Genomic DNA, 21,961 nt, shown 5'->3' with positions numbered 1-21,961 from the left:
TCTACAAGTCATACTCGATTCAGAACCCTGTCCTGCATCAGTTCAGGCAGGGCTGTAAGGCGGCCTGTCTATAAGTCATGATCGATTCCGAACCCTTTTCTGCATCTGTAAGGCGGCCTGTCTACAAGTCATAAGCGACCAGAACTATTTTCTGCATCAGTTCAGGCAGGTCTGTAAGGTGGCCTCTCTACAAGTCATAATTCCGAGAGTAGTTTCATGGGTTTCGGTACATTGATATATTTTGGATCAAAGGCGGACGCTATTGCTTCCACGATCACTTACGAGCCCTATGTTAACAAAAAATTTTCATTATTTATTATTTCTCAGAGTATTGATGAAAATGAATATTTTGGTATGTTATATAAATGTGAAAAGTCTGGATAGCCTGTTGAACAATATTTGAATTCTCCCTCAAATAATTAAACTGTAATATCTGCATCTACTGTTTAAAGTTTAGACATATGTGAGTTTATTTTTCGGATCTCTTTTCAAGAAACTTTCTTGATGAGATATCATTGCAAGACACTTTTATTTGGCGAAAAAACTGTGTAAAAATAATAAATTCTTTCGCGAGAAGCTTAATTTTACTAAGTTTGGGAGACGTCGGTTTACGTCGAGGACATCTTGTCCCCTTAATTACAAGTGAACGTAAATTTGACTCTGTGGGGAAAAAAATATAATTTTAGGTATTTTGTGACGAAAGTGGTTGAAGAATTGCCTTAGCCGGTAGTTGGGTAGGACATTTAATAATCGAACTTGCTCGACTATAATTAACTCATTTTTAAAATTGAATTTTATTGTTGTTGCCCAACGAAATGAAACCGGAGATAAGAAAAATTTGAAAAGAACGAAAAGAGCGAGGAGACTAAATCGATTTCGTTATTCATGCTATTCAAAGGTATGTGCGCTGTAAGGAGACTTTTATGAGCCAAAATTATTTGATAAATCGAACGTGTATCCTCGACCGCATATGTAAAAACTACTCGGTTTCGATATTAACCCGGTGGGAAAACGGGCGCCACAGCCTAAGGCTTTCTTCGTAATCATACGATATCGATTGGAGCGGCCCGAAGCCGTCTTTATACATTTTAAACTATTTTAAAACTTAATAATTTTGTTCAATATAACGACACCTTTGACAACACGTTGCCTTAGTAAATTGTCCATTGGCAGCGCACCTTGACATTTTTTCAGTTCTAATTCGAAATGAACACATTATAAATGAAAAGCGAGAAAAGCGAAACGATTGAATCGAATTCTTCGTTTACATACATTTACACAATTCACATTATTGTAAAGTTGAACACAAACTTCTAACAATTATTTACATTTCATTATTACATATTAAGATAACTTTCTGATGCCGTTTGTGCGGTACCTTTCCCCTTTTTTTTCCCGGAGCAGCTACGTTTGTAATTGTAATTTTGGAAATTTGAAAGTGACGACTACACAAAATGTCACTTAAGTTTTCTTCAACATGTAAACAAATTTCGCCTCCATATACATGGATGATGGCAAGCGCACAGTCCTATAACCTGTGCACCTTGCAAAGGCAAAATAAAAAGTGAAAACATAAGTCGATCGTCACTTACATTGACGTCGCTTGTATTAGTGGGGTGAAGAAGTTCTTAAAGTTGGCGTACTAGAGAAAGTCGCAACAGGATGGTCTGCTAATGGTTTTTTTTTTACTTTTCTTTTGCATGGCTTTTCCTAAATGTTTAACGGAGCGCCGCAATAAGATATCATTTGGCTTTAAAAGCCACAAGAATTATTACGATTAAATATACTATATATGTTACCCGGTAAGGATATATTTGATTATATGAACCTTTTGCGAATATATGGAACGCCAGAAGTACTTAAGGTAAACCTATCTTTTGTCACACCTTGTCTTGTTTGCCTTCTTTCCTTCTCTCCTTCTTTTCATTCATTTGCTTATTCGAATTCGACTTCATTATACATTTCGTTCGTAAGGCACTACCTATGTCAAGTGTTAGTCAGAATAATCCACACACACAAGAGATTATCCCCGAACAAAAGGACTTTAACAATTAATGGTTTCCATAGTTCCACTATATCTGTAAATATTTAGAATTTCAGTTGTTGAAATATTTCTATCTTAACATAGAGAAAATGTTTTTGAGCTCAAAGAATGCTTGCAACATATTAAATTTCACTTCATAGTCATAAGTCAAATTTGTTTTTATTCCGTATTGATCCTTATCAGTGCAGCGAAATATAATAAAGAATGCAACATAAATCTTTTTTACTGCATGCTGCGACGCCTTTGCAGAAATATTTTTGTTTAGTATTTTTTTTCATTATCTGAGTAAAGAGAAATTCTATATAAAAAAATTTTAGCTGACCTGTTAAGAGGAAAGATTCACTGCTCGTTCGTTATCTTATTAACACTTTTCCTGTCATTCGGAACAAGTAGAAATATGCTTCAAGTTGGCAATAAATGTCCGTGTGTCCATATAAAGCAGAGTGTAGATACCCTTTGTCTGTCCATCTGTGTTTTTATTGTTCGAATTCGTTGAGTTTGCAAAAGTTCAAATAGGAAACTGAAACATAGCACGTTTTTAACTTAAAACTGTAGCTCGAACTTCATGATAAATGGCATTTGCCCGCTCATAAGAATTCCGCAATAAGGTGAAAAAACAAAAACGAAAATATACCCATCGTCCTATCAATATGTGTTTGACAAGCAGAAAGATTCCTGGCACGAGATGCGGCGTTGAAGCACCCATGCCTTACAAAGAGTGTTGATTGATATTCGAAGATTGCACCAAGACGAGCATAGCTCTCTTAACACAATCAGCATCGTAGATAAATAAAAATATGAAAGCATGCATCAAGAACACGATAAAGTGTATATCAAACATTTTGACTTAACTTATCCAGGCCCTAATGCAACTTCTTCTTGTTGAAACTGAGGTGAGACTTCGTACATGGTCTCTAGTTGATGGTTACAGATCTTGTTGCCCACAATTGAAAAAAACGCAATTAAATAAATAAACAATAAGTAAGAAAGTTATAGTCGGTTGGAGCCGAATCTCGTATACCCACCAATATTCAAATCTTTGACGCCCCATGCTTTCATTTATTGTCATAAAAAATTGAATGGGGTAAAAAAGTTCACCAACTTCAGTTTTCACTTCGCTAAAAGGTATTATTCAGAAAAATTAATTTACCATGTCGCGACGTCCGCAATGATTAATTTAGCATTAATCCACTTAGCTTACCGCATTCTGCTTTCCAAATCCTTTTGTTTGATACCCATATCGATGATATTATTAAGGAAAAATTCATTGACCGCCTCTTGGTGCCCACCATTTTTGCATTAGAATTAACGCATTTTTAGCCGGATAATATATCTTCATTTGTGGAGCTTGCAAAATACTTTTAAAATACTTTTTTTTTAAAAACCTCAAAAAAGTGGAAAAGAATATGATTTAATAACTTGGAACTTTGTGTGGGCGTGGCTGATTTTTTTTCCATTTTTCCACATATACAGCAAAGTAGATGTGGAAAATTTTAGCCTTTCATCTTTTATAATATGCGGGTACAAATCTTTGTTTAGAAAAACAGAGTTGCATTCAGTTTAAGCTTCACTGCGGGCTTGTGCTCTGATCAATTTTACCTATTTTCCACACCATTCTGCTTGCGAAAATTTTCAATGTTTCAAACAAGCTTTCAAACTGAAAGGCGATATCTTCATTTTCGCCTTTAGGAGAGTGCAAGTACAACACACACATACGCGGACAAGCATGACTTAATTAATTTCATGCTGATCACGAGTATATATACTTTATAAACTCTCTGAAGGCTCCATCATCCACCTCATTCTTTAGTGTGGCCAAAAAAAGAAAAAATTAAAAATTTCAAATTAATTTAACGCTCAATTTGTAACGAAACACTTACTGGGCAAGTATTGCTTCACTACATCGCCTTTTTGCTTTGCATGGCACGGGATGTAGCGATTACGAAATCAATCACTTTGCGGAATCTAGGTCGCGCATACCTACCGTGGCGACGGCCATTGCTATGGTCTCTGGTGTGACGTCATAAACCTACATGAACTTTGGCATTATAACTTGCTAAGCTTGAGAAGAAAAGGAAATGGTATATTTTTGATAAGTCTGGACTCTTGCTCTTGGGCCAAAGTTTGCTAATTTTAAAGCTTAGCCTAACAAAGGAGATAAGCGAAAAGGTCAAGTGTCAAGTGCTTTTTTTTTAAAAGATAAGGGCGATCTTAATCGACGAATAGATGTGCCTAAATTGATTTCTCTTCCTCTTCCAATATAGACGGATATGTAAACAACAACAAATATTAGCAAATCCAATATAGCTCGTGCTGTGAAACGTTAACTCTGCCGTACGATACTATTTATGCATTTATTTGTGTTTTTTTTTTTCTACAGACGTTTACTGGTGGAGACCCTTGTTATTGTTTATTCATTCCATTATATGTGCATATTTTTATTTATTAAATTAATTTATTTGACATTGTCATTCACGCGTTAAAAATACCACAGCTGACTGCTAACTGCTAACTGCTGCCGCTTACCGTCATAGTGGTGCATAATTCATTGAATGCGATAACGCGAGTACGCGAGTTTAAATTAGTCATTCTGGAAGCAAGTAATCAACAAGCAGTCATTTATTTCATTAAAGTTAATCGGGCGTTTAAATATTATTCTTGGGTGGTTTGTAAACTTATCTCTCTTCTCTCTTCTTTTTCTTCTACGATTATTATTAATCTTTTTTTTTTTAGTTTAGTTAGCAAGGCATGTGCGAACATCTTTCTTCTTTTTTTTTTTTAATTTTTTTTCCATTTTTTTATTTTATTTTTTTTATTAATATTAGTTTATCAAAACTTAGTAGACAAACATATGATGAAGTAAATGCATAATAATAGTAAGTGAGCGAGTGAGTAAGTGAGTGCGTGCGTTATCTTTTTCCAGCGTACCTATGTGCTGCCCGTGTGCATTAAGTTCGCTCTATTTATAGCCATCGAAACCGTAAATGTGAAACTTTACTCGCGCGTACTCATATGTAAACAGTTGTGGTTCTCTACGATCTACGTTCAGTGGTTTACCCTTGAATGTTTTGTAAAGTTTAAATATTGTTTTCTCTTATTATTTGTTTTTTTTTTAATTTTTAAATACAATGTTTTGAAATCTAACACTCATATATACTAAACATATTTAATAAATTGATATTTCATCTATTTAGGCATTCACGTTATTAATCCGTTCATGCGATGGATGGCGTTTGTTCAATTAATTCCATTTAAAATATTTCATGTTTCATGTAAAAGAAGACGATTATCGATCAATCGATTTCATATATATATATATATGCATATGTATGTATGTGACGTACAACGTCTTGTCATCAATCCATTGTGAAAGTAACGCATCGTATTTACTTTCGCATTGAAATTTCATTTCATTGCTTTCGTATACTTTATACACACACCTTTCTATTTCCATTCATTTGCCATAATATTATTAGCCTTCACTCTTCACTCCTGCTACCAATCGAGAGGTAACCATTTTTGCAGCTAAGAGAATTGCAATAATAACATTTTTAAGATTTCTGTTCATGTCGCTAAACATTTTTGAAATATTCAAGAATTCTCTGCTTAACTACATAGCTCCATACATAACTCCATACTTACTTATAAGTGCATTTATTGGTTAATACTGTTCAGATAAAAATTCGTATTTTATCGCAAACATTTTCGCTTTTCTTGCTTACCTATGGCTTCCTCTGCTCTACGCTAAAGTTTAGTAAATTTCATGTGAACGATTTTATGATATTTTTTATACCCTACACCAGTTGCAGTACAGGGTATGCTATGTTTGCGCGGACGTAACAGGCAGAAAAGGCTTAAGATGGACCCATCTCTTATCCGAAGCACTTTTTGGATCGATCTAAGCTTGTCCGTCCGTCTGATGCCTGTACATGTAAATTTGTGTTCAAGCTACAGGTCACAAATTTTTCGAATATCTTGATGGAATTTGGTACACGTACTTTGGCCCAAGGATTAGCGCTATTGAAAATGATTTGAATGGGTATACTTTTTCGTCTATTCTGCCCCGTCTAATGCCTTATTTTGAAAAATAATTATATGGAGAAAAATTGTAATATTCAAAGTTTCTCGACAAAATTTGCTCTGCAACAGCATTTGGTTATTCTAAATTGGTATGAAAAATTTGACTTGACTTGGGCAATATTTTGGACTCTCTCTCTCTCTCATATAACTGTTCCTACGAAAATTGAATCTTTATACAGTAAAAAGTTATAATTTTTAATATTTCATTATGAAAATTAGTTCAGAATTGTAAATTAACATAGAAATAAACCCCACCGAATTTGGACCACGACGGTCTATGTTTTGCAGAACACCGCATATAAGCTTTTCATGAGAAGTACGCCTTTTTATGAAAACAATGTATAACTTTGGGTGCATTATTATCAAAAAGAGTGAAGTGATGTAGGATGTCTAATAGTTGGCGTTGCCCTTCTTGTTTTTTTTTTTTTTTCTATTTATTATTGCTTCATACTAATGAACAAACTATTTTTACAAACATTTTCTATTTATTATTGAGTAATGTTCGTTAATTCGATTTTCTATTAAAAGTTGTCCCACAGTTATTGTGGGATAAGAACTTTTATACGGGCTTCTGAGATAGATTCTGCTTTTATTATAACAATCATGCTTTCTTTGTCAACCTAAAAGATTTTTTAATAAATTTTGATTTATGTGTACATTTTGACATAACAAAGAACTCTATACAGAATCGAGTGGATTGGACTGAATCACGTTTACAATCATTCCCTAAGAAAAAAGATCGGTGAAATATAATATAGAGTCAGTCATTTTCCACAGTGCAATACATCCGGAGACTATCTCTGTTTTCAAAAAGAAACAAAAATTTTTTTTTGCTTTTGGTTGGCCTTGCAGGCGCTGTACAAAAATTAAAGAAATCGGCCACGCCTATGCAAGGCTATAAATGATCACATTTTCACTTTTCCACTTTTTTACGCTTTTCCGCTAATCACTCATAAAGTGAACAAGACAGAATGTTGAAAATTCTGCTCTATATTCCTTCCATGAGGATACGTTAGGTGTTTGCAAAAATGTTGATCACTTTTTCACTTGAAAAAGGCATTCATTGTGGAAAACTGATACAATATATACAATACAACCAAAATCAGTTTCCAACATTTTCTAAAACATTTTACAATATTGTTGGCAAGATGGCGATATCATGTCGAAAGAACATATATTGGCTTGGGAACAATACACCCAGCGACCCATTTTCGCAGTTATTCAATTTAGCGGACCCGCGTGCCAGCCAAGCCATGCTGCATCGATCTGAACAAGCGCTATTCAGGAGGTGCCATGTCTGGTGAGTACGGTGGGAGAGGCAGACTTACCCATTCGAGCTTCATCAGCTCGGGCAAATCTTACAGCAAGTGGTCAAAAAAACGGACAATGTATATAATAATTATAATAGAGCAGCATCACCATAAGCTTCTGTACGTCTTTGGTGGGCTTCAGCAGCAGATTTCTGCAAATAAACAACAAAAGTAATGAAGAAGAAGTATTTTGAGCGCTCCATGATTAGCGACGGCGTACGCTGAATAAATCAATAATAGTAAATAGAAAATTATTTTATGTAGAGGAAGGTCAAAATTATCGATTTCAACCGTTATGTACACTGGTGTTTCCCATTTTTTTATCTCTTTTACTTGCTTGTAGTAGTCGCTGATCATAATTTTTGCAATTACCTAATATTAATAATTAACTAATTTAATCTAAAACTAAAATTATTCTAATGTGAGTAGAGTGGACCCCACAACATTGGGGATTGATATTGTCTTAGCAGTGTAATCAATTGGGTATAAAATAGAAGGACTTGTAGAGTAGAATGCGACAAGCTAAATGTGTTCATTCTAAATTAAATAAAAAAAAAATGGTGGACATGACCACGTGGTGGATTAAAATTTTCTTTGCAATCCCTTCAACATGGAAATGAAATAATAGGGCTTGTAGAATACATATATAAAGAGTATCGGAATTTTGCTTTTTCTTTTTTAGTCTTTAGTCTTTATGTAATTTTCTTGTTGTTTTTATTTTTGGCTTAAATAAAGCTTTAAATGCTTAAGAATAATGTGAAAAGAACATTGTCAACCGGAGACTTCTTCAAATTAATATCCGAATGCCCGAATGGTACGACTTTTAGCACACACAATGTGATAATTGGTACTTAAGTGCTTCGATACTGTTTCGTAGGGTATTTATAAACTATATTTATTCAATGATATATCAAATCTGAACGGCACTTTCCATGCTACCCGTAAAAGAAATTTCAAGTTATTAAAAGTGGCAACTCTATCACAGGTATTTCAAAAATTGAATGAAAAGCCAAGAGGCTTTGCAATCAGAAAATGTGATCACTTGAAGGGAGGTGATTAACTGGAAGCGATTAAATCGTACAAAATTCAACACTCGGCCAAGAAAATTGATTTCAATTCTAAATTTAAATCTCCAGAGATATCTATAAAGTAGATTTGGTTCCAAAAATCAATGATACTGTCATCGTGTTCTCACTTGCTTGGTAGGTAACAAACGGTCTTCATGTTATGGTTATCTGGTTGTTTACTACTACAAGTAACCTCTAAAATTCTGTTTTACTCATTATATTTTTTGATGTCGTTTGCCTCCAGTCTTGAGTGTCATTTTTGATATGCGTGCTTGTGGAAACGTTCACTGCCGATGCTCTTTAATATATCGATCCATTTTCGCTCATCCTCGAACTATTATTAGAAGCCGATCTGTTTAATATGGCTACTCTGAGCTGAGCCAATGCCAATCGGAAGCTATCAAGTCTAGAGAATAATCAATTCAACAATCAATTGAAGATCACTGCCTGAATTGCTTTTCCTGAAGACCTACAGGCGTGTCGGAGCGTTCATTGTCTTGAAGATTGAAATTTTTTATACGAAATTATCGCGTAAACCACTTTCCCAAGTTTCCCAACTTATTATTGCATTTTCACTCATAAGGCAATTTAATCATTCTTGTATACTTTAACATGCACTGAACGATGGCTGACAATTGAACCCTGAATCTTATAGTGTGCAACCATCAATGTCAAGGTTATTTGTACTTAAAATTTCGAAAGTAATGGAAGTGATCGATGGCTCTTTTTTTTTTTAGAGAATCCCAATTCTTTCAGCGCAGACAACTTCTTTGAATATCTATTACAAATGCAAAGTGATAAACAAATCAAATAAATTCTGCTCAATGTAAGAAGGAAGGTAAACTTTACATATATTCAGTGCTAATATGAAAAATAATCGAGTAATCGCTGGAAATGTTTATAACAACAATCTTCCAAATTATGACTTAAGATGTGATGAGAAGAAATCAATTGAATCAATTGAATTATTAATTAATTACGTCAGCCCTTGAAGAGATAGACAAGCAGGCGAGGCACATGTAATGTTATTCGCTATTCTCAAGATTCTCAAGTATTGAAATAATATTGAATTATGAAATGATTGAATGAATGATTGGATTTTTCATGATCAAACTGCAATTGATTGGAGAATAACATGTGTTCGTCAAAACTCTTCCATTCTTCTTGCGTTCTTCTTCTTTTCTCACGTTAAGAAAGCAATCTTTTTTTTATTTATTTTTTGGTTTTCGCTAAAGTGGTTATTGTTTATCAAATTAACAGTTTGTGTGTTTATGAATAAATATAGGAGTACGTCTTCATAAATGCATTCATGTAATAGTGAAAGATTTAAATAAAATTTCTTTCCTTGATGGATATGTGAGAACTGATTCAGTCTGATTCAATTGCAGGGAATTGTTAGATGGGATGAGTTATATATATACATAGTAAAAGGTCTTCTTCTTAATTGTAGGAAAAGATGCAAAAAAATCATAAAATATTTAAATACATAAACAACTTGACGGTATTGATTGTGTGATAGAAATGTATACACATACAGAGAGAGAGCGAGAGAGAGATAGAGAGCACAAAACTTAAGTAATTAGCTGAACTTTCCTAATTAAATAAATAAAACAAACCAACAGTAACAATAAAAGCAACAACGTTTATGCACTCAACTGTCAAATAAAAAGTTTTGCTATAAACATATAATTGTTCAAGTGCCTAGCAAGGCTAGCTTTATATATATATATATATATATATATATATATGTAGTTAGCGATGTCAGTGATGAGATAATCATTGCGTTTTTTTTTGTTTTTATAGTTTTTCAACCATAATATGTGAAGTTTTATGTTAATTTGCGTCATGTATCTATTACTGCAGGCAAACAGAAAATCTATTGCGCGAAATGCGACAAGAAATGCTCGGGCGAGGTGCTACGTGTGGCGGATAAACATTTTCACAAGGCTTGTTTTCAATGCTGCCAGTGCAAGAAATCATTAGCCACAGGTGGTTTCTTTACGAAAAATGGTGCTTATTATTGTATACCTGACTATCAGCGCATGTACGGTACTAAATGTGCCGCCTGTCAACACTATGTAGAGGGCGAGGTCGTATCTACAATGGGGAAAACCTATCATCAAAAATGTTTTACATGTTCCAAATGTAAACAACCATTTAAATCGGGTAGTAAGGTTAATAACAACAAACACACGCACACACAACAGCAAGCGAAAAAAAAAGTTGCCTTTCTTATTATTACTCTTTTACGCCCATATAGGTTACAAATACCGGAAAAGAAGTGCTATGTGAAAGTTGCGTAGCCGGTAATAGTGTGGCGAGGATGTCATCGCCTACGCAGCAACAGCAACAACAACAACAGCATCAGCATCAGCAACAACATGATTCTACATCACCGCCGCCAACTGCCGAGTCGCCAACTAGGGCTACCGCTCATCAACAGATGACAAGCGGTATACTGTCAGATAAGGCCCATCTGAAAGACGATTATGATCCAAATGATTGCGCTGGATGCGGTGAAATGTTGAAAGAAGGACAAGCTTTGGTGGCCCTAGATCGCCAATGGCACGTTTGGTGTTTTCGTTGTAAAGCTTGCACTACTGTACTCAATGGCGAGTACATGGGCAAGGATGGTGTACCTTATTGCGAGAAATGCTATCAAAAATCGTTCGGTGTCAAGTGTGCATACTGCAATCGCTTTATAAGCGGTAAAGTGTTACAGGCGGGCGACAATCATCATTTCCATCCGACCTGTGCTCGTTGCACAAAATGTGGCGACCCTTTCGGTGACGGGGAGGAAATGTATTTGCAGGGCAGTGCTATATGGCATCCACGATGCGGTCCAGGCCCGTCTTCCGAGTCAGGCCTTATCTTGAATGGCGGTCCAGCGGGTGTAGGTGTATCAAACGGCAATTTCACCGATACTGAATGTGATCGTATTAGTTCGAGTGCTTTAAGTGATATGGTAAGTAAATTGAGGGTGCCTCCTGAGAACACAAACACACCAGTGTTTTTCAGGTTTTTAGGTACTACCGCGGCCAGGTTTTTCTGTTTTGTAACATAATCCAGCACCCTATCAAACGCCAGCTGCGGCTGCATAAAGCAAAATAAAGAAGAACACCACCAAACCACACCCTATTATTTTATATAAAAAAAAAAAAAAACTAACTAATCTCCCGTTAAGTGGGCATGACAACTGCTTCCCCACTAAACATTAATATCGTTGAATAAGCCACGCAATCAATCACACGGTCATCATTATCACCGTCAATGCCATCATATTTTTATATATATTTCAATCACCACAATTCAACTAATATCGATTCTGCTGTTATTTAAATCTATATATCTCACCATTTACTCTCTCTCTCTCTCTCTCACTCAAATCTTCTTAACGTGCATTTCCATTAATTTTGTTTTTTCGTTTTTTTTAATTTTTCACCATATTTCTGAGCTTGCAAGTTTTCTTTTTTCGTTTTTTTTTTTCTTTATTGTTTACAGTACATACGCTCCCGTACGCCGAGTTTTAATGGTTCCATATACTCCTCTAGCCGCAAGGTTTGTTTTAATTTAATTTCTTTTAATTTTTGATTTTCTATTTAAACAATTTTTATTACGACAAAAAAAAAAAAAAAAAAAAATGTATATAAAAAAAAAGAAAAAAAAAATTTTTATGCTTTTATTTGCATTGTGCTATGTAATGCTCACTCACTATACTAATAATAACGAGTTACGGATAAAAAAAAAAAAAAAAAAATCGCACCAACAAGTATCAAAAATACATTTCATTCAAATGCATACACACGTACATACGTACCTATATACATATATTAAAAAAACAATGTAGAAAAATTTATAATAACATAAATTAAATTGAAATCAGTTGAAGTAAGTCGACTTTGATTCACTTTTACAGCACTATCGTACTGTTAGTCCTGGCTTAATACTGCGTGAATACGGTCGTCATGGTGGTGAAGATATTTCACGCATTTATACCTACAGCTATTTAACCGACGCACCACATTATTTGCGTAAACCTATTGATCCCTATGACAAGACGCCTTTGTCACCGCATTTTCATAGACCATCTTCATATGCAACAAGCACAGCCGGATCTGTGGTTGGTAGTAGGCCGTCCTCCAGACCTAGTTCACGTACGCGTAGCGCTATGAAAGTACTAGTTGACGCCATACGCAGCGAGACTCCACGCCCTAAAAGTCCTGCCATGAACAACGAGGAACCAATTGAATTGTCGCACTATCCGGCCGCAAAAAAACCGCCACCTGGCGAAAAGCCAAAAATCGAACGTGACGATTTTCCTGCACCGCCATATCCGTATACTGATCCCGAGCGACGAAGACGTTACAGTGACTCGTATAAAGGTGTAGCAGCCTCCGATGATGAAGATGATCCACAAACCAAAAATGGCATAATTGACTCGTAATTAATTCATTCATAAAAAATTATTATACTTATAACTTGTTTTTTTTTATTTACTATATATAGACGCCTGCAGCGCGAGGCTGAAGAATTAGAAAAACTAAATAGCGGCATTGGTTCGGTTATAGCTAGAGATTTGAAGGAAACAGCAAAATATCGCAAATGGAAACAACAGAATTTAGATCCGAGAAATGCATCACGTACCCCGTCGGCTTCCAAAGAACCCCTAAATAAATTAAGGTCTGCTCTATCTACGAATTTAAAAAAATGCTAAAAGTGAACAAGCATTACTAACTATGAAAAATAATAATTACAGATATGAGTCGCCCTTGGGCGCATCACCATCACGCAATTTGGATCATCAAAGACCTTTCTATGAAGAAGAAATTTTCGATCGCTCAACCAGCTATAGAGGCTCTTTAGGCAAATCCTTGGGTACTGCCCCCAGTTATAACGGTATGTAAAAATTTATTCATTTTCTTCTAGCATTAAATGAAATTAAGAAAAAAAACACTTCAGAAATAAAAAAAACGTAAACAAAAAAAAAAAAATAAAACAATTGAAAAAAAAATGAAAACAGTAAAAACTACAAAAACTAGAAAATTTGAACAAATAGTCGTTCGACATACTCTTCTGTTCCCTTCTTTAAACAACGTCTGTGCCTACCTGACTCTACTCTACCTGCGAAAGGAATTTGTATTGGTTTTTTTTTTTCCTTAATTTATTTATGTATTAATTTTTCTTTGGATTTTGGGTTTTTTTATTTTATTGTTATGTTTTCTTTTTCCAATATATTTTTACATCTATATATTAGGTATGGTGGTCAATAATGCGGAATATTGCAAAACACAAAGAAAAAAAAAAAAAAAAAAAACAACATTTCAAAAGATAAAGTCTTTTAAGTCTTTCAGAATATTTCTCTATATATGTCTGTCCGTCTGTTCGACATTTTATAAGTTGGAAAACTGAAAATCGATACTGGCCATATGGGGCATATATGTCAATGCAGTTCAACTGCAATTAATCGCATTATTAACCATCGTACTTCGTATGTGGACTTTTCGTTTGTTGTGTTCCGTGACTTTGTTTTGAAATCGTTGATTTTCTTCTTTTTGGGGTTTTTATTTTATGTATAATAAATGACTTATTGAATATCAAATCGAATCTCAAACCAAACCAAATCAAACAACAATCAAACACAGCTATACATTCCTATCGATCGCCACCAAAGCCTGGATATGGATTTAAAACCTCAACCCTGCCGCCGTATATACGCAATGGCTATGGCTACAGTTCAGTAAGTTCGCATTTGCCAAAAATACCAAAAAAAAAATACAAAAAAAAAAAAAGAAAAAACAGAACAAAATGGAGGGATACATAATTGCTTCTTCCTTTCAATGCATTCATTTCAATAATAACGCAAATAACAATTACAATTTCTTTCCGTTTCTTCTTCTTCTTGTCACCATGACTTCTAACCTTCTGTTTGCGGTTTAGCTAAAACGATCAAATTGTTTAAGATTTCTTTGTTAGAAATTGAAACTTGATTGCATTTTCGTTTGTTGATAATAATTATGTATTTGTGTGTATGCGTGTATTGCTAACTAAATCATTTGAAATTTAATCATACAGCCAACGGTTTTGTGAAGGGAAACACATAACAGTAAAAATAGTTCCCATAAATAAATAAATAGTTAATGACTGCTAAATGGTGTAACTGTGTGCCGCGATTGTTTGCTTCCCATCATTCATCATTCATCATCATTACCACCATTATCTCATTATCATAATATTTAGATCTACTTTCACATACTCTTCTTTGTCTTCTTTTTCTCCTTTTTGAAAAATGCCCGCTTGTGGAAATCACCATTAATTGCTAACTGAAAACCTTTGAAAACATCTGCGCTCCATTAATGGAATGGGTTTTGGTTATGGTTGTGATTCTCTCTCTCTCTCTCTCTCTCTCTCTCTCTGTCTCTGTCTCTCTCTCTCCGCGATGTATCAACGCTTTTAACAATCGTCCATTAAAATGTGTATATGTGTACAAATATGCAACTTGACGGTTTTGCGGTGATTAACCTTTATTTTCTTAATACGACCACATATATATATATATATCTATTTACATATATTATTCTTCCAAAATTATTAAACAAAAAAAAAATCTTTTTTCGCTTCAATTAATTTTAATGCAAATCAACCAACACATCAAACTATGTTTTATTGAATAATACAACAACAATCACAATAATAACAACAACATTACCCATTGTGAACATAACAAATTTTTGTCGTTTCATTTGGATGAAAAAACGTAAACATAACATAACGTCACCATGAACACCGTGAATAATAAAACTTTTATACTCATCTTCTTCATATACATTTATCACCATTTGCGAAAAAAAAAAAAAAAATGTGATCATCAACACCATCATAATCAATTTCAACTTTATTATCATCATTACCAACAAAAAAAAAAAAAAAACAACGATAACAACGACAACATTATATATCTATCATATTACAAATCTTCATAAAACAAACAACTTCATCTTATAACATAACAACTCCTCCAACGCATGCTAATTACTTTTGTAATTTTTGTATGTGTACGTGATTATGTGTTTGCAATGTGCTTGGCCGCCCACATCTTTTTTTTTTTTTTTTTTATGTAGTGGTGAGCTCTCTGCGTTATGTCCCCAAACCCGGATACGGCTTAGCTCCACGTTCCCACACTTTCAGTTCAACCGCATCGGCAGGCGCCTTCATGCACGGCGTCACCGTAAGCGTTTTCAATGTTTTGCTTCTTTTTTTTTTCTCTCTCTCTTTATATATGTAAAAGCAATATTTTATTTACGCTATTTTTAACCGTTTGACATAGATTACATGCACATATGTATATATATATATATATATATATATATATATATATTAAAAAACAGAAGACTATGTAACGCTTCTTATTTATTATAAGAATGTGTTTATGCCCTACATCAGGCAGGATACAGTCTTGACAGCAGGCATTAACATAGGGTTACATTATGTCGCTCCGATCACTCTTGAAATATATTTATTAACTGCTTGAGTCAATTGGTTAGCGATTGTTGCATTTCTAAAAGGAAACTTGCATTGTTTGTAATTTTGTAAATATTTGCAAACGTTATTGGAACAAGAACAATAAAAGACTTTGTTTAATTCTCGAGATGACTTCACATTTTTCTATCTTGTTGTTGAAAAGAAATTTACTGACAACGCCTGCAGGAAACTAAGACAAGAGGAAATCCAAATTTTGATAAATCATGGTTGAGAACTTCCTTTTTCATATTAAACACCCTACAAGAAGATAACTGAAGGTATCTATATATTGAAAGTAAGGCGTTCTATGAGAAATGGTCGAAAAAGTGATTCGATCTAAACCATTTTCAATAGCGCTAGTCTTTGATCCAAACTGCGGCTTATAGGTTGAACAAACGAGAACAAGATAGACGGACGTGCTGGCAAGTTTAGATTGAATCAGAATCGATTGGTATAATCAAAGGTGGTTGGGAAGAACTCAAGGGCGTCTGGATGTTGCGCACATCCGCACAAATCTAATATACTCTTGTACCACAAATGGTGGTAGGTGTAATAATGGTGTAACGAATACATTATAACTTATAGAAAATACAAAAATTTTCAAAATTACATTAATTAATATTACTAACTGGACAAAAAAAAAAAAAAAATAAATAAATAAATAAATATAAACTAATAGTAACCAAATGAAAACTTTACACATTAAATGAAAAGAAAAAAATTATTTCAAATTATTAATACACTAATTAATTGATAAAAAAAATACTTGACAGTTAACAATAACTAACTAAATAATGCACATAATAATTTAAGCGAACGCTACTTAAAGTATATTATTAAATAATAATAAAAAATATTTTAAATTAATCTCAATTAATTAATTAAATTAATATGTTACTAATAAATAAAATAAAATAAAATTTGCAATTACACTAAACCAATATATTACTAATTAAATGATGAAAAAATATTTTAAAGTAATAAAAAAATTAAATGCATGAATTATTAATTAAATGACGTAAAAATATTTTCAACTAATCTTAATTAAAAAAATGCTACATTATTATTAATTAAATTTGAAAAAAATATATATATACATATATACTCTAAGGTAACAGTTATTGAACTAATACTTTATTAATAAAGTAAAATAAAGAAGTTTTAAACCAATAATAATAACTAAATGCAAACACATGTAAGCATATACAAATAAATTCCTTCTAAATTTTGATAAAATTTAATTATAATTAAAACATTCTTGTCAACAAGTTTAGTAATCAAAATACGCACCATCGTTATCTACGGGTTTTTATTATTCATTGAATAGCTTATGTACATCCACGCGATCGACACTTACAAGTTTGAAGGCGAAATAACCGTCGACTCATTTTCATACCTACTGACCTGCTAAATATGAGTGCATCGATCTGGTATCGTGAGGCGTGGAGAATACCGCGAGCCATGGCAAAGCTTCCTACCCCAAGTTGAATATCACTTTGTGGATAGTTTTTGCTGGAGACGTACGGACATATTTCAAATTTCATCGTTTTCAAGACTATAACTTTTTGCCCGAAATCTCACAAACGTCTATTTATTGTTTTTGTAGCTTATTACAGTTGCATTCCAAGCCAACTAAGCCAATCTTATTCGTAAGCTTAGCTGTACTTTTTTTCGAGATTAATCCAGTTAGAAATACAGAAAATTGTAAATGACATAATATGACGTCTATTTCCTTAAACTTTGGCATACATGGAACGGCAACTGAAACTTACGTCGTTCCAATATCAATACCTAAGCTATCTGTACCTGAAATTTCGGGAAAATCGAACGCGCCAGATCCGTTTTGTGAAGTAATCAATTTTAGCGGGAGGAATTTATTTGTACACATAATAATTATATATATATCAATAAATGATAAAAAATATTTTAAACGACGAATAATTGAATAATAATAACATTATTAATTATATAATATAAAAAAAAAAGAAATTTGAAATTGAATCAAATATTTCTTCAATGGCATTGGAACAATTAACAATTGATATAAATGAATTAAAAAGCTTTGAATTTTACTCCACATTTCACTGCAGATACACTTGCGTAGGGGAAAAGGAGCGAGATTTTATTTCAATCAATATATATGTCAGACGTAGTAGTTCATACAAATGAAACAAAGCGAAAAGGTTCGAGCGTTGAATTATCGTAAATTAAGCCTTATAGACGATAGGACAATAGGACGGACAATATAGAAATAAGAAGAGATATAATAGAATATTCAAGAAACTGAAATCGTAACAATGTATATCGCGCTTCACAAGAGTTAGATGACTGTAAGCGTTTAAAAATTTCCCAAGGTTTTCCAATATGATTGGAAGAATATTAAATGCGATATGGTGTAGGGCATTAAATGGTTGGATTTCGACCGACCATGTATTACTATTTAGATTATTTTAAAATCTATCTTTCATTATCAGTTCAATTTTATTTGCCTTCACACTCGAATTTTTGATCTGTGACATGGTAAAAATTTGTGTGCATCTGTGTGTTTTGCATTTAATTTTGCTTGCATGTACAGTTTCAATTTCATACCATTTTAAATTCATTAAAATCCTATTTTTGATATAACATATACACGCATTTAAAGATTTACTTTGAATATTAGACTTTTTTGGTTTTATTTTTTTCATTTTTAAAAAATTATTTTTTTTTTTAAATCACACCAATGGAATATAGCTTAGGCCATGTAAGGGTTACTTTTATGGATAGTTGGCGTAAAAGCAGACCATCTAATACTAAGATCGTTTCTTGGTCCGAAAGATTTTACCAATATACCAAACATTGTAAGAATTGCAACTTGTGCGTTCTACACGAAAATTCCTGGACAGACGGATACGCAGTTTTAAATAAATTTATAAAACTAAAACTATAATAAAAAGAGGGGCCTGTCTAGTCCTCACAAGTGGTAGGCAATAATTTTTAACACCAAAAAGTTGTGCAAGGTATAAAAAGTCGATGAAGAGTCTTCCCTTCCTCTTGGAAAGGTGAGCGGAACAAAACTTTCACTACAACTATAAAGCTTCTCTTCTGAAAAGCCAGTCGCCTTGAATAGATAGTGCAAGGCCAGTAATATTTCATTTCAAGTGATTTCGTCATTTTTCAAGCAAAGAAAAGGCTCATCTCTTAGGAAGGAAACGAAACGTACCGATGTCTAGTTCAAGGAGTTTAAAAAATTCGATTTTCATGAATGGCTTTAAATAACCGAGGCAACTAATGAAAGAGAGGTCATTTTGAGAAATAGATTTATACGGTTTTTTATTTTCGGATCTCTCTTCCTTTGCTTGCTCTCTGGATTTGCATTGATCGAAATTTGCAATTCATTTTTCACATTCACTTTTCCACCCTTTTCCGCAATGTAAATATATACATATATTAGCACACTATTTATATAATTTTGAAAATATGCTTTTAGGGAATAAACAAACACATTGCATAATAACATGACACACATTCGCTTGCCAGATTTTTTAAAAATTTCTACTTTTTTATTCGATATTATTATTAATCACATTAAGCATGTTCATGACATTTTTCCCCTTTGTTTGTTTGTTTGTTTGCGCTTGTTTGTATTTCTATCACCGAGTAGTAAAATATTTTCACCCTACCCTTGAAAGAATTTTGATGAATAATGAATTTGTAAAAATCCCTGATTTTTTTGAACGCAGGATTTTTCATATGGAGGTTTGGTTGATAAAACGCACAGTACAGATTTAAGTTGTGGCAAATCGGAGGGTAAGCTATTAAATCTATTTCTCTGCCATTTACAAAGCCTCATATAAAAAAAAAAAAATTTGTCCATCTTTTCTTAACAGCCTCAGTAGATTCTATAACTGAAGGGGATAGACGGGTTTTGGTAAGTTTTTGTTTCTTTCTTTGGGGAAAATATAATGTTTTTAAATTCTGTTTTTTTTTTTTTTATTTATTTTTTTTTTAATAAAGATGGGTGGTGATTTACCTGCCTCAAGCACATATTCAGGTGCTTTATCTTATCATTACCCTCAGGCGGGTTTAATACGCCGTAGCTTGCCTAATATGGCCCATTCAATGCTGGTTCATGAACCGGCCAAAATCTATCCTTATCATCTATTGGTTATAACAAATTATCGTTTACCATCGGATGTGGATCGTTGCAATTTGGAGGTAAATATTAAAAATGAAATAATTGCAAAAATAATTTAAACTTCAGCTAATTTCTCTTCACTATCGATTTTTAGCGTCATTTATCCGATGTCGAATTCGAGCATATTTTGCAATTTACCAGAGCTGATTTTTATAGATTGCCACAATGGCGACGAAACGAATTGAAACGTCGCGTTAGACTTTTTTAAAAAGAAATGAAAAAGAAAGTGAAACGCGCCCTTTTTTCCGACAAAAAACAAAAAAAAAGAAAAAAAAAAAGAAGTAAACTAAACCAGAGATAAAACGTAATTAAGCAAATGATACCAAAAAAAACAGAAAATGCGAAGAAGAAGAGTAAAGTTATTTTTTTGCTAAAACAGAAAAAAAAAAAAAACAAAGCATTAAAAAACAAAACCTATCAGCTTTATAACACGCTAAGCCGCTACACATCACATTATAAAAACAGAAAAACACTCTACTATCTATATTTGCAAATAATATAGAGAACAATAACAGTATAAGACAGATAGGCAGGTGCTTGACCAACTCAAAGTTCGTATACTGGAAAAAAAATTTTTTTTATATTTTTAACAAAGGATTATTAGCAGTTACAGATATATATATATATACGTATATATATATATATATATATATATATAAAAAGATCTCTATTTTTCTCTTTTTCATTTCTTTGCAAATAACATTTTTTTTTTTGTATTTAAGAAAAAAGTTATGCCAAACTTTGCAAACAAAAACAAACAAAAAAACACAAAATTCGATCGTGTCTTTAATCTGGTTCTTTTTAGTTTTCTGAAACGCCCCACAATTAATATTCTAAATATATAATCATATAGTAAATTCTTTTTGCATTAGATACCCAGTTGTCGTCATGTCTTACTCTGAAGTAAAAAGCAATTTGTATTTAAAATTTGAAATCGAATCAAAAAAATTTACAGACGCAAATTAATTAAGTTTCTAATAAGAAACACTTTATTCAGTCCCCAAAAGCAACATATTTGATCTGTACCTCTCTTTCGGAGACCGCAATACACACAAGACATCAGAAATCTATGGCCAGCAAACAGTTTCAAGTTTGTCTGGTTATGATCGTTCGTTTCTTGTTAAAGCTTTCACGAACGTTAAAACTGAACCTGGAGTTGTATATACGTACTTACATAGTTAATGGCCTCATAGAATTATTCCGAATACGCAGTTGTTTCATCTGCCTGCAATTGCCAGAGACATTTCGTTTGCAAAACATTGAAACAGAAAACATTGACCTAAGATTTTCATATGAGATCATATGAGGCTTTAGTACAAAAACGAGTATAATCGGCTCGAAATCTAAATCTGGAGAATTGAAATTCTGTAGAAGAAAAAGGATAATTCATTTGGAAATTTTGTCCATTTGAAAAATTAATGCAAAAAAAAAATTTCAATTATAAATGACGTAATCGTTGCAGCAGAACTTTGGCTTAAAGATCGTGAACCCTTAAAACTGGGCACGCCAGTAGATCGATTACGCTGGCGCTTAAAATTGGCCGCAATCTGCAGTTCATATATTCACCTTTCAATCGCATCACCTGTTGGTAAAACAAGAGTATATTTTTTAAACATAGAAGAAGCGTCTGGATGATTAGACCTTTCTTGGCCTTGCCTTTGCAAATATTTGTACACCAAATTTACAATCAATCCTTCAGGAGCTTTTTACGCTCTATAAAGTTCTGTAAAGAGCAAACATGTTCGCAGGTCGATTACACACAAGT

At 33.2% G+C, this 21,961-nt stretch overlaps 1 protein-coding gene across 8 annotated transcripts in view; it reads left to right on the top strand.

Annotated features, from left to right (window-relative positions):
- LOC119638809 (actin-binding LIM protein 3) overlaps window positions 1-20,768 on the top strand; it is a 38,805-nt gene extending 18,037 nt beyond the window's left edge. For 3 of the 8 annotated variants that reach the window (XM_038035832.1, XM_038035828.1, XM_038035830.1), the window contains exons 2-12: window positions 10,365-10,675; window positions 10,762-11,466; window positions 12,003-12,059; window positions 12,418-12,941; window positions 13,008-13,181; window positions 13,258-13,397; window positions 15,620-15,726; window positions 19,742-19,808; window positions 19,889-19,929; window positions 20,016-20,216; window positions 20,291-20,768. In XM_038035832.1, the coding sequence (XP_037891760.1) occupies window positions 10,365-10,675; window positions 10,762-11,466; window positions 12,003-12,059; window positions 12,418-12,941; window positions 13,008-13,181; window positions 13,258-13,397; window positions 15,620-15,726; window positions 19,742-19,808; window positions 19,889-19,929; window positions 20,016-20,216; window positions 20,291-20,404 (2,441 nt within the window). In that variant the 3' untranslated portion in view covers window positions 20,405-20,768. Of the gene's footprint in view, window positions 1-5,092; window positions 5,115-10,364; window positions 10,676-10,761; window positions 11,467-12,002; window positions 12,060-12,417; window positions 12,942-13,007; window positions 13,182-13,257; window positions 13,398-14,143; window positions 14,239-15,619; window positions 15,727-19,741; window positions 19,809-19,888; window positions 19,932-20,015; window positions 20,217-20,290 lie in introns of those variants that run through there. The other 5 variants (XM_038035831.1, XM_038035829.1, XM_038035833.1 and 2 more) reach the window with 5 other exon arrangements.
- The last annotated feature ends 1,193 nt before the right edge of the window (window positions 20,769-21,961 follow it).

This window comes from Glossina fuscipes, unplaced genomic scaffold (genome assembly GCF_014805625.2).
Source record: "Glossina fuscipes isolate IAEA_lab_2018 unplaced genomic scaffold, Yale_Gfus_2 110, whole genome shotgun sequence".
NCBI classification, from domain to species: domain Eukaryota; kingdom Metazoa; phylum Arthropoda; class Insecta; order Diptera; family Glossinidae; genus Glossina; species Glossina fuscipes.
The sequence above is the reverse complement of the archived record's forward strand: the minus strand, read 5'-3'. Positions and strand labels throughout refer to the sequence as shown.